The following is a 13,551-nucleotide window of genomic DNA, read 5'->3' on the forward strand; positions in this document are numbered from 1 at the left end:
ATCATAACCTCACTCCTGCCTGTGTCTGAGCCTTGAGCTACAGTGCACTGCACCACAAAATGAACAGCTAAGCTCGGGATATGGAAGTATATGTCTAGGTTTAGGGAGATTGGTTGTGTTTTTGCAGATGGTGGCCTTGGAGACTGCAGGGTGGGGGGATGCTGAAGGGGCTCTCGAGCACCCGCGTATGCAGCCGAGACAGGGAGACAGACGGGGGCAGGGAGGGCTTTGTGCACCAGCCCTTTCCCACACTCCCTTTCACCTTTTGTTGTATGGCAGCACCAGGGCTCTCTGACATGACGAATCGCTCTGCCTGCTTAACTGAGACGGCAGCAGTAGGAAAGTAACAGTGGAGCGAAGTGGAATGATGTGTGTATATTTGTGAGGTGAGTGTGTGTGTCTGTGTGTGTGTGTGTGTGTGTGTGTGTGTGTGTGTGCGGTTTTGTCCTTTAATCTTCCTGCCTGAAACTGCCTCAGCTTCCCCATCCCCTGTCCTGCAATTCTCTGCTCTTCTGTCACCGGTCTGGAGCAGAGGAGTTGAGGTTTCAATGCTTCGAGCACTAGATGGGCGGATTCCACAGCAGATGAGCCAGACACAGGCGCATACACACACACACACACACACACACACATACACACACGCACACACACACACACACACATGCACTAATACCTCTGCCCAAATGCCAGCACCAAGCTGTTGCCCATAAAGCGTTCAGGCTGTCACAATAGAGACATTACCACATGAGTGAGTGGCTTTGAATAGGGCTAAGGGTGTGTGTGTATATAGAGTGTGGTGGCTATGGGGGAAGTTCCTGGCAAGGCAGACGACCCTGTCATCACCTCTGCCCCTTGTCAAACAAGCGATCGCCGCCAATGGCACATGTATGCAATACACACACACACACACACACACACACACACACATGCACACGCACTCGCACACACTCCTGCTGCGCTGCCTGTTGCGCTTATCCAAGTTTGTAACTGTCCTCTATTACTTATAAGGAGGAGCTCTGAGTATAAATGCAGTGCGGTTCTGTGTTTGTAAGCGATAAGACAGAGTGTGGCTGGTTAGCGGAGCAATACAGAGAAAGTGAGTAGCTGACCCAACCGGGGCCAAGCAGGGTGAGGGGTGAGAATGTAGAGGTCGAAAAAAGAGGAGGGAAAACGAATGAAAAAGACACTCTTTTCAAAATGAGTTAAAGGCTAGGAAGAGATCAGCACTTCCAAGTGGAAATAAATCCTGTCAGAGAGTGAATGGTGCAAAAACACAGAGGAAGATGCATTTAGAGTTACATTTATAAGGGCATAAGGAAACACATGACATATATCAAATATTTGTTGTAGGGTTCTGTCACTCAGCTCTGTCTGTGGATTGTGTGTGTGTGCACAGCCTTGAAATGTCATTATGCAAAAGCAGCACTTTACACTGGCGAGATCACTCTTCCAGGAGGCATGCAGGATGTGTGTGCTTGGGTGCATGCATGCATGCATATGTGTGTGTGTTTATGTGTGTTTATGTGTGTGCACAGCAGAGGGAGTGACAAGGGTTTAAGGGGCCGTGTCACGCTGTCACCGCTGGAATGCATGACAGCAATGTTTTGTCGCCGTGCGGATGAATGCAGCGTCATGGCAGCAGAAGAAGCAGAAGAAGAAGGAGGAGGATAAGGAAAAAAAAGGAAGGAAGGGATGAGAGGAAAAAAGAGGAGAAAAAAGGACTAGTATTTTTTTTCTTTTCCCCACACTCAATGAGGAAATTAGGTCATCCAAGTAAAGCCATTGCAGGGAACAAATCATCATCATAATTGGACCCTTAACAAATCTGTGGAGGTGGCTGCTTCACACACACACACAAAGAAAAAAAAACAACACAAAAGCCAACACACATTTCTATAGCTACACACATGGCCGGGAGGAGGTAAAACAGAATTTCAGCATAAATCAGTGTATGTTTGACAGGTTTATGGCTCTTTCAGGGGCTTCATTTGGGACAGAAGCGTGATAGAAGAACGTTACTCGTGGTAAATATAATTGTGGTCATGATCTTTCCATAAATCACACAGTGGTAACATCACATTTGCCTGCTGACTGCAGGAGGGGAGGGAAAAATCTCAGTGCATCAGGTGACCTATTGGATCTCTTTAGCTCTTTTATTTCAGCTGTGCTGGGCATTCACAGCAAGAAAAATGCCAATTAAGATGTGAATGTGGGCTCTCATTTCTACCAATTTATGGGTTAGCTTAGCTTAGCATAAAGACTGGAAACGGGAGAACAGCTAGCCTGGCTTTTTCCAAAGGTAACAAAATCCACCTACAAGCACCTCTAAAGCTTTAAGTTGTATAATCTTTGTTGAATTCATCCAAAAAACCAACAGAGCCCTCTTCAATCTTAAGCATCACCCCTATGAATTGTTGCTGTTTTTTTCAGAGTAATATCATATTTTGTGTTGACCTCACTCTACAGGTGATACAATTATTTAAATCAGATGTAAAAGCTGACACTAGGGGCACAAGAAGTAGAATAATCTGTGTATCAGTGCAAAAACACAAACACACACACACACTCAACCAGTTAAGCGAGAGAGGTAACATCTACCTCTTGAGGGCATCTTTTCCCATCAGGGGCAGGGGTTTCATAACATGAGCCCTGTCAGCGGGCTGCGTTGAAGAAGCAGAAGATTGGAAGCTTGACCTTGCACACTCTCAGCTTTTCCTCACACATTTCCTATGACAGACTGCACATATTATTTATTCATGTTTTAAAGACAGTCTGCTGGAGACATACCGACAGCCACACTCACATTCCTGACGTCCAGAAGAAGTGAAGTCAAATACACATAACATAGGCTGAATAAATCTCCATAAAGTGTTTGATTGGAATCTGTTGGGCATGTCAGCGTTGTCTACTGCTGGTAGCATGCAGGAACCACATCAACAGCTGGGTAAAGACACAGAGAGGCGAGCCAGAGCTGACACTAATCCAGTAATTGCCATGTGCCCATGTCGCTTATCAAAATAATTGACAGTATTTTCTACAGTGAGATGGAAGTGTTACCCAGGTTATTGACTGTGGATCCAAACAACTGTGGACCAGTAATGAGATGGCTGGTTTATTTGAGGTTTGTTCACCTCCAGCATTTGGTTTTGGCAAAACTATCTCACCTGGATGCTGTTACATTGTTTTATACAGACAAAAAAATAATAAATATTTGTACTTAAGGTGGAAATCAGGGTTTAAACTCCTTGTTCCCGAGGTTGTATGGGATACACAACTATCTGATGCCAAATTCGTTATAAATTTAATACTGCTTAACAATAGAGCACACCCTTCTTTAATACACCTGCATTTAATTCGAAATGAATGGGCTTTTTACATTCACAGAATTAGAATCATCTAATCCCATAAGAGGTTTGGTTTTGCTGTGACATTTATAGCCTATTATTCAATTTGAAGCTCCATTGTGTTCTGCTCTCAGTTTAGGATGGCTTTGGAAGAGATTACACAATTTTCATTATGTCCTCGAAGCACTCGCAGTTGGACGTGTAGTTGTTGTCGATATTTTCAACACAAATATAATAAAAACTCATTATCAGGCTAGATCGCTTGGTCAGATGGATGTTTTTTTTTTGTTTGTTTGTTTTTTTTGTTTTTTTTTTGCAGTGTAACATTGCGCAAGGAGTCTCCAAAGACCGCTGCTATACCACCCCGGAGCCAGGCGGCTGAGTGACAGGACTTGGCTGACTGTGTGGACCCTCCTTCCCGGCGTCTCCTCCTCTCTCCTCTCCTCTCCTGACTTCCCTCTCCCTCCCTCCCTCTCTCTCTCTCTCTCTCTCTCTCTCTCTCTCTCCCCTCAATCGCAAGGCTGCGCTCACCGACTCGACACCGCCAACAGGGATGCAGCGAGGGCGCAGCGCAGCCTGAAAATGGCACCACCACGCGTCCTGTGGATCTATCCATCCCTTTTCCTCCTGTCCTCCCTGCTTCTTTTCCACGCGCTGTCGCCGTGCGGGGCCTTACGGAATTATCCGGAGAATGAAGGTGAGGGGTTTTGCGTGAACCTTTTTAAACGGAGTGAGGTAGATGACTTGGTTTGTGCGCTGCGTTGGCCCCCCGATGAGGACCTCTCTCTCTCTCTTCCCCACTCCACCACCATACAATCCCGTGGTTCCACTCGGGGACCGGGGAAGGAGCGCGGAGCGGAGCGGCAGACTCGCGTTAAGTGCTCGGCTCGGTTATGAATCATGCATAAAGAAAAGCGGAGAGAGAGAGAGAAAGAAAGAGAGAGAGAGAGAGAGAGTGGGGGGGACTGTTCGTCACGTTTTTCTTTCCCGAGCATATTGACATTAAATTTGTATGACATATACACACAGGCAGCCCTGTCATGCTGAAGATAGAGAGGCTTGATGTGGACAATTCACTTTCTGACTTCAGGAAAAGCTTCTATTTATCTGTGTAACTATTCTTCTTGCATTAAAGTAGCCTAACTTATAATAATTATGCCAAAACAACATTGACATCTCTGTCAAAATCCTTCTTAATTATAGATATCTTCATTATAACTCACTGATAAATGTTTTGCTTTTTTTCAATCTGCTGTAGCCCACTGCCTCTGTCTGCAAATGAGGAGCAGCAATTACATTAAATTTGTCACACGCTGCTGCTGAGCTTCTCCCGGTTATTGTATTAACATCGATGCTCGGCCTGAAATTAGCCAATGCATTTACTTACTAACTACTCCTGACTGTTTGGTGGGCTGAAACATGGGTTTTGCTTAATGGGGGAGAAGTGCTTGCGGACTAAGTGGAGAAAAAGAAAGAGCACAACAGTGTGCACATTCAGAATTCATTGGTTTGGTTTGTGGAGCAGGTTGCAGGTTATTTGAAACGAAAAAAAAAAGCTGGGGAGAGTCGGTGGTAGTTGTTTTGCTTGTTGGCTGTCAGACAGTCTGACTGGAGATGATACAGCTGTGTGGCTCAATTGTCTCTCTGTGAATCGCTTTCATTCACTATTCCCCAAAGCTCCAGTCAGTCCTGTTCTGTAGCTCGACAAAGCTCCTTCATCCCTGTTATGAGCTGGATGATTTGCCTTTCATTGATATTTTCTCACTCACTCTCCCACACACACACACACACAGAAAAACCTCAACTCCAGGGTTGCACAGGATAGATGACTCACATCACACACACACACACACACACAGAGAGAGAATGGCAGTCCACAGTAAGGTTTGATGGGACCTCCCGTCCCTAGCTGACTTAACAGTATATTAGCAGCATTGTGCGTACATCGCACCAAATGTATGTCACAGCCCCGAGGAGTTCACACAGAACAAAAGCTCTGGAGGATAGATAGGCAGCGAGAGAGAGAGAGAGAGAGAGAGGGAGAGAGTGGAGAAGGATGAGGAGGAGTGTTTTAACAGCAGGAGACAATGCATGTGAGGGAGACACTAACACACTGTTGAAATATTCATTGAAATGAGCACAAATGATGAAACCAACTGGAAGCCAAAGGAAACTCCTGTTGATTTAGATAAACGCAGAGGGGCATCTGTGAGTTGTGGTGCATGTGCGTGTGTGTATGTGTGTGTGTGTGGACCATGAGAATTTTTGAGGTGACTGATAGGTCAAGAGGTTTTTCATTACTAATACACTTTTAGAATAATTTCCTGGGTACTGCACGTGTCTACATCCGTGTGTGACCCCCCTCAGTCTTTCATTGCTCGATCCTGCTGTTTCAGACTGTTGGTCTAATTGGCACTTTTAAGCCCAATGCCTGATTAGTGTCTGTGTGTGTGGAGGGTGTGCGCACACACACACACACACACACGTGCCCCTGTTGGGACAGTAATCCAATGAAGCCATTTTTGTCAGCCGCTCTATGCTCTGCTTTTACCTTTCGGCCTGCCAGTTTCCCTGCTGTGACTGCACGCTTAGCTGGGGGATTGCTCTTCTTTGTGCCAGTGAGTGTGTATGTTTGAGTGCGTGCGTGCATGTGTGTGTGTGTGTGTGTGTGCGCGTACCTTGTGTTTGTCTATGAGTGTGCATATTCTCCACCCACGCATCTCGGCAGTCATGTTATTCCAGGAAATCCTCCCTCTGAGTCTGTCTAGTAGCAGAAGTGAGGCTGTCATAAAAGGAGAGATACAGCTCTCAAGGCTCAATTAAGAACACAGTCCCTTTGATACAGCTGATAGTGTTTGCAGGAAAATAGTGTTAAGCTGTCAACAAGCTTAGTTTACTACCAGAGCTATTGATCTGCTCCAAAATTGTTGGCATTTACAAGAAAGGCAGTTATGAGGGTGGACTGGCGGAACACGGGGCTTTGGCAGAACTGATGGAACTGCCTGAAACTGCCGCAAACTGTGGGACTGGGGAACATGCTCTGAAATGGGAATGGGTTCATTTTTAAGTTGTTGTCATGAAGAGTATCCCTCGAGGGTCTTTGTCATCAACAACAGTAAAAGGGAGGAAGAGGAGCAGATGAGTTTCTGTGCACCAGCAGAGGGAGCCCAACACACAAAGTGTCTGAACCCTGAGGGCACACTGATGTAACAGCTGGGTGGGTGCTCCCAGGTCTCCTCCTGGTTCCCTTTTTGTCCTGCTGTCCTCATCCCGTCTTCACTCCCCTCCCGTACCCCCTCTGACCCAGTGGTAGGACACATATCTTCTCATTATTTGTTGTTTCTTTACACCTACTCCACCCCTGTGCTTTTTAAAATATTTTTTGCCGCTCCTGTCTTGTGCAGAATCATGCTGGGGAAAGAAGCAGACTATCACTCCTTTCTATTTTTGTGTCTTCCCCCAGTCTCTAAATATACCTCAATCCTGGAAAAACGCTGGAGCATGATTGGAGCTTTATGCCTCCTTCCACTGCAACTGGATGTTGATACTAATGGAGGCAAATGAATGATTTAACTCCAAATTCTGCCTGAAATCTGTGTGCAAATGGATATACAATTGAATTAATAAGGGCGAGGGTGGGGGAAAGGAGCAGAACATGGAAAAAAATGTGACTCAACAGTGATTTATATTATAGTTTTGAGGTTTACTGTAAGCTGTGATCGGTCTTGCGACTACACATGAAACTCCTTATTGGATTGGCCTCAGGGTGCTGGGGGTGGTGGGGGATGGGGGGGGTGCACTGCTTCATAAGGTTAACATGGGCAGTGAGGCAAACATATGTAAAGCATGCCCTCTACTTACACACATACTAACACATACACATCTTATGATTCACACAAGATCCTGACTGTGGTATAATGTTGGGTTAAAGGTCGCTTCTGGTTTAATTGCTTTAATCTATAATGGCTGCTTGTAGTTATCGGCAGAGCCATACCTCACAGAGTGTGTGTATGTGTGTGTGTGTGAGTCTGGGATATTGCTCTGCTCCCATGTTAACAACCATGACCTTGGACAGAAAAGGATATAGATCTCCGCTCTCATCAGAGAGACAGCGAGCTCAAGTACCCTCCTGATTTTCTTTTCTACCTCCTCCACTCCAACCCATCTCTGATCCCCTCCTTTCACGTCTGCCCTCCTCTGTTTTCTATCAGCCTCCCTCCTGGCCTTCCCTGACTCTCCCCTTGGTTGTTTTCCCTCTTGCTGTCCTCTGTTTCTGGCTCTTCCTCGCGACCTCCAACAGTTGGACAGGAGCCTTGAGCCACTGTACGTTTTCTGTAATGAGGTTGAGCTCCTATATCTGCTTAGCACAGCCCCATACACAAGCACACAGGGGTGTATGTGTGCATGCATGCACACGCCCACACACAATCATCCTACCCTAATGTATGGCTAGGGGGCAGTTTGGTGGTCGTGGTCCGGAGAATAGTGTCACGTATTCCCGGGGCTGGCTGATAGATGGGGTTATAAATACAGCTCAGTGACAGAGAATGATTCTGCTGCGAAGGCTTCACCTCATGGATTAATTGTGTGTGTGTGTGTGTGTGTGTGTGTGTGTGTGTGTGAGAAAGAGAGAGGGAGAGAGAGCAAGAGAGAGCGTCTGAAATTATAAATAAAAGACAAAAAGACAAATCCACAAGAGAGAATCTGAGAGACAAAACAAAAGTGATACGGAAAAAAGAACAAAGAGCGAGATGCAGTTCTAGACTGAATAATCCAACCATTTCTCTGTGCTCTATTGAGCAGAGCACCCATTGTGTTGTACTTGATGGTAGTCAGCGGTTGCTAAATATGGTTTCTTTTTAATTCGGCCCCACCGATTTAAATTCAATTATTTAGATTCTTTTTCTTTTATGTTTTTGTGTTTTCGAGGGAGACAGCTTAAATATACGTTTACTTTCTTTCTTTCTTGCTGAGAGATGAGAAATTAGATACCACTCTCTTGTTTGTATGCTAAATATAAAGTTACAGGCAGCAGCTGATTAGCTTAGCTTAGCAAAAGGACTGGAAACACAGAGAAACAGCTATCCCAGCTCTGTCCAAAGGTAACAAAATCCCTTACCAGCACCTTTAAACCTAACTAAATTAACACATTATATCTCATCTGTTTAATCGGTGCACAAACCAAAGTCTAAAGGCGACTATTTGGGCTTTTACTGGTAGCTGATGGTGTTGACTTGCTGGATTGTCATTGTGATGTTTCCAGGAGGTCACTACACCCAGCCAAGAAGTAGTCCAGCATGTAACTGTTTTTATAACGTTATTTGTTATTTTGTATGGATTAAACAAACAAGATATAACATGGTGCTAGAATAGCCATGTATCTCTGCTTCGAATCTTCATGCTAAGCTAAGCTAACGTCTCCTCTCAACTCTCAACAAGAGAGCAAAGTTGGTTCGTTTTTCATTTATGATGTGAGTAAATGTAGCTAAACAAAACCTGAGCTAAATGAATCACAGCCACAAAGCAGACTTTTCTTACATATGCACAGGCTTACGTGCTTTTTGGACTATATTTTAAAAAATTGTACGTGCCCTTTTTATTCAAAATTGTTGCCAGTGTGCATCTTAGTTCTTTACTTTACATCTTTCTACAAGCTGATACACAAGAAAACTGATTTTTAACTTGACACATTATTTCAGTTGTGAAGGCAGATGTGTGTGTTCACCAGCACAAACAGAATTTGAGCAGTTTTTAAGCTTGAATGATTCCCCCCCCCAATGCAGAGTTCATTAATGTCAAGGGAAGTCTTCCTTTTATGTGAGATGTCTGATGGCTGTAGTGAAGTTTGGATATAAGTGGTCTCTCCCTCCCTCCACCGCCACGTATGCTGAGCCCCCCCCCTCGAACAAGCCCTTAACTGCTGGTCAAATCCCTGATCGCTGGTCCTTGACCACTGCCATACACGCCACCCTAACGCACACACCAATTCTTTCCCGTCTTTTCCTCTCACTGGCCCTCCTCACTCCCACACACCAGGCACCCCGGCACCCCTTGTCCTGACCTTTAATTTGACTAAATTGAATTTGGTTGTTTCCTTCAGTCTACCTACTCTCTCTCTCGTGCTTTCGCCCTCTCTCGCTTTCTGTTTTCCTTTTGTTGTTTGCTCTGCGGGCTTGGCTCGTGCCACGACTGTGAAAGGCTGCATTAGGCAGCTTCACAAACAAACGGCCAAGGATTTGGGTCAGCCTTAGATATAAAGTATGTTTGCTGACCAGTGCTCACAATATTTCCTCTGCTGTGAAGGTATCATGAGCGCAAAAGGCCTGAGAACTTGGAAGCTTGAATTTAACTGTCTGAAAATATTCCTACAGCTGCCCGTTCATTTTAATTTTCAGAGAAAATTCAGAAGTTGTTGAAGTTCGCTGGTGGTGCAAATTATGAGAGGCAGCAGTAATCTAATGTTAAGGTGCTGTAGCATTGGATGGTTGATCAACAAAGTATCTAACTTTCTCTAACAGCCATTTTTAACAGTTTAAAAATCTTTTGTTTGAGGGTCATCTGCCTGTGTCTTCTGGACATTTCTCTTGAGACACAAGGAGAATGTATGTTATCAATGCATGGATATTAGCTGACTCCTGTAATAGTTTGTCAAACAAAACTGAACAGCAGCAAAATGGGCCAAGCTAACAAATGTTTGTTGTTCTGGGGCGTTTTGCTATAGTGTAATTCCCCCGTGAATTTTCCTGCAGCACATCCTCCCCCTTATCCTTTTTAGGTTCAGTGTTTTGCTAGTTAAGCCTGTCTCTGTCTCCCTGTTTACTACTTGATGGTGTCCACATCAGTGCAAATTGGTTTAAGTTTGATTTGATGGGGGCAGCAGGGCAGACAGACAAGTTGCCAGACAGACAATTACTGTAGGTGTGTGGTACTGACAGGCACTGAGGTGTGTGTGTGTTGTATGTGTGTGTATCAACAGTAGCAGCCTGTCTAAGCACACTTTTATCTGACGTGTGATTTCCTATCCGTCCCCACTGCTGTGGCTCACTCCTGAGATTCCAGGCCAATTTACCCTCCTGTGACCAACCACTGTGTGACAGCTCTGTGTGTGTGTGTGTGTGTGTGTGTGTGTGTGTGTGTGCTCTTGTCCCATCATGGGAAACATCTTAAGAACTGACAGAGCACAAAATAGGGAAACACACATACTTGAAGGGGGAGAAATTAGAGAAAGAATAGAGAAGAATTAGCTGTTCTGTGTACCTCCTATGAAAAAAAAGCTTTATCTGTCACTGCTCATCCACTCTATTCACTCTATTTTAATTCAGTTCTTTAAATGAATGGTGGGATGCGTCATGGCTAGGGCGTATGTGGAGGCGTATGTGTCTGTGGTTTGTATTGTAAGTTGTTTCTGAATTCTGAAGGCCTCTGGTTTGTGTATGCCTGTTTGTATGAGTGTCTGTGCATCGTTATGTGTGTGTGTGTTTGTTGCTCTTTGCCCTTGATGAATTGTTGGCATACTGGTAGAAGAAGCTTATTAAAAAAAAACAAGTGTCTGGATCTGACTGGATGTCACAGTTCAACACTGTAAGCATTAAACCAGCATGAACCGACAAAGCCATACATGCGCATGCGCGCACACACGCACACACACACACACACATACACACGCACACTCACACACACACACTCCAGAGCCTCTTCAAGCGACAAACTAGGGCAGTGCTCCTGTCATAGTCTGTCAGAATGGCATCTTTTCTGTTCTGCTAGTGCTGCCAGTGTATATGAAATAGCAGAGTAAGGCTAATGTACCCTTTGCCAAAGTGGAAAGGAGGGGGGGGGGGTCCAAAAAAAGCAAGCTCACCGAGGAGCAGTTCATGACATACGTGAATATTTTCATAAACATTTTTTAGTTTCGCACACCATCTGCCTTTTGGCTTGCCAGAACTTTTTTTTCCCCAAGGCTTTAGAGAATAAGGTTTTCAATAAACCATGCACATTCCTTTTTAAAAATCACTTCACTGAAGCAGCTGCATTGAAAAAGAACTTCTTAGCAGTCATCACATTTTTCTCTATTTGTGACTGCAGTGTGGAAGACATCTTAGCTGTTGGCTGTTATCTTGACTTATTTTTACCTGAAACTGGGTTAGATTTGTCTTATTCATGAAAATCTAACCCCATAGCTTGATATACAGTAAGAGTTTCTGAAAAATGAAGTACATTTGTCTTGTTTAATTTTTAGTTTTGTTTTGCTGAGTAGCCTTAAAATAGACAATAAAAGCAACGTGAACTAATACAGTTGGTTTGGACGTCAAGAGTTTGATTAAAACTGACTTGATATCATATATATCATTCATCCCAACACTTACTAATGTGTTGCAATTTGCAGTGGTGTATGTATTCATCATTGTCATTTAACTGCATAGCCAATGTGCCAGTTAAACAATAGTCACAGACATCACAGTTTATTTCTACATTGCTTAACACATTTGTTATGAAGTAGCTGATGTTTTAACTGTCCACGTTAATTTAAAAAAAAGCACTATGCTCTGATTAGGACTGATGTTTTCATTAATTATTTCTTAATTGATCGATTGATTGATCGATTGCATCGATTGATTAAACATTTTGCTTTGGCAAGTCACTGATTGAAGAGATCTTGTGGAATACATGTACAATAGTATCCCAATGTGGAACACAGAGTAAACAGGTCATTTCATGTCTCTTCGTATCTCTGTATGTATGAGTGATGAACAACATCCAGGTTTCTGAGGGTCTGGATCTTTCTTTTTTTTTTTTTTTTCGACTGAGTTGAGAATTTATCCAGTTTGGTTTTTGGTTTCCTGGATGCATTTATTTATCTGATGTATTTTGCCTCCTCCTTCACCATCCTAAGTAATGGAACAGGAAAGCAAACAGCCTGGTATCACCACCTGGGTATAAATAACTCACAAATTTCTTTATTCATCATTTGTTATTTCACTTGTTATCACTACTCATTTTTTGGTTTTCACGTGTCATTCCATGCCACGCCATTTCTCTACTGAGTAACCCCTTACCCTGACCCTGAATAAAACAGCGTTAAATGACACATGAAAAGATAAAAATGCGTAGGTGTGACGCGCATGGCATGCTATTTATACACCATCCCATGATATCATAAAGCTCAAATTATGAGTGGTTCTACATGCACAGACACTTTAATGTGATAATTCTAAAACCTGATCATTACCAGCACACAGTGTCCATAGATATATATATAAATATACTCATATTGTTGAATGATGAAGCTGTTAATCAAATCAAGCTTGTTGTTAAATATAAAATCATTCATTAATATTTCAGAGCAGATTCATCAGTTTAATTAGACTTTTATCAACTTCGTTTTTCAGTTTAATGGCAAATGATATAGAGTTATTATTTTTATTATACTTTGATTCATTGTTTTTATCTTTTCATTTGTGTAAATCAGACAACGGATGATTCAGACACCTAACTACCAGTTAGTCATCCATATCACTGCCTAATTGAATTTTTTTCATGAGCTTCACAGAATCAGCTTTTACATTCAGTGATCGGTTCCCGTCTATCACTCATTTGTATAGCTATAGACTACTGTGTAATTATGCAAAACGAGGATACTTAATATAACTCATTTTAATCTGTGTAATTTGGTCCAGCCCAAAGTGGAATTTAATTTTGTGTTTGTCCAAGTGTAGAGGATCAACATAACATTTCTCTGAGCAGAACGGGTAGTAAGAAAGCAGGAGCAATGGAACTGAATCAAAGAAGAATTGGGATTAGAATTTAATTTAAATCCATTGAATTATTCATAGACACATTCAGTTTGCAGACCACTATCACACTCGAGGAAGAATAACATTTTTACTCTGAAATCATGTTAGATTCCACCTCATCCCGGCCCCGAAAGAATCTCACTGAAAAATGAAATTAGAAATATTGTGGAATATGCCTGCTTCAGGGGAAACATGCCCTACATATACAAACAGAGCAAATCTGAAGTGTGAATACAAATGTAGGCAGTTTTGTTGCCAAAACCCTTTCTCCAAACTCACATACCCTGAAATGCAGTAACATCGGATCAGTAAAGAAGTTACATTTTCCCTGTATATCTCAATTTATTCAGTTATGACAGAGGATGTATCTGACATTTACATGGTAAAGCAAACTCTCAGATAGGATAAGAAGGACC

At 43.1% G+C, this 13,551-nt stretch overlaps 1 protein-coding gene across 2 annotated transcripts in view; it reads left to right on the plus strand.

The window, feature by feature from the left end:
* The first annotated feature begins 3,861 nt into the window (after nt 1-3,861).
* epha4b (eph receptor A4b) overlaps nt 3,862-13,551 on the plus strand; it is an 84,915-nt gene continuing 75,225 nt past the window's right edge. For both annotated transcript variants that reach the window (XM_018676993.2, XM_018676994.2), the window contains exon 1: nt 3,862-4,041. In XM_018676993.2, coding sequence (XP_018532509.1) covers nt 3,927-4,041 — 115 coding nt within the window. In that variant the 5' untranslated portion in view covers nt 3,862-3,926. The remainder of the gene's footprint in view (nt 4,042-13,551) is intronic.

This window comes from Lates calcarifer, linkage group LG4 (assembly GCF_001640805.2).
Source record: "Lates calcarifer isolate ASB-BC8 linkage group LG4, TLL_Latcal_v3, whole genome shotgun sequence".
Lineage (NCBI taxonomy): Eukaryota > Metazoa > Chordata > Actinopteri > Centropomidae > Lates > Lates calcarifer.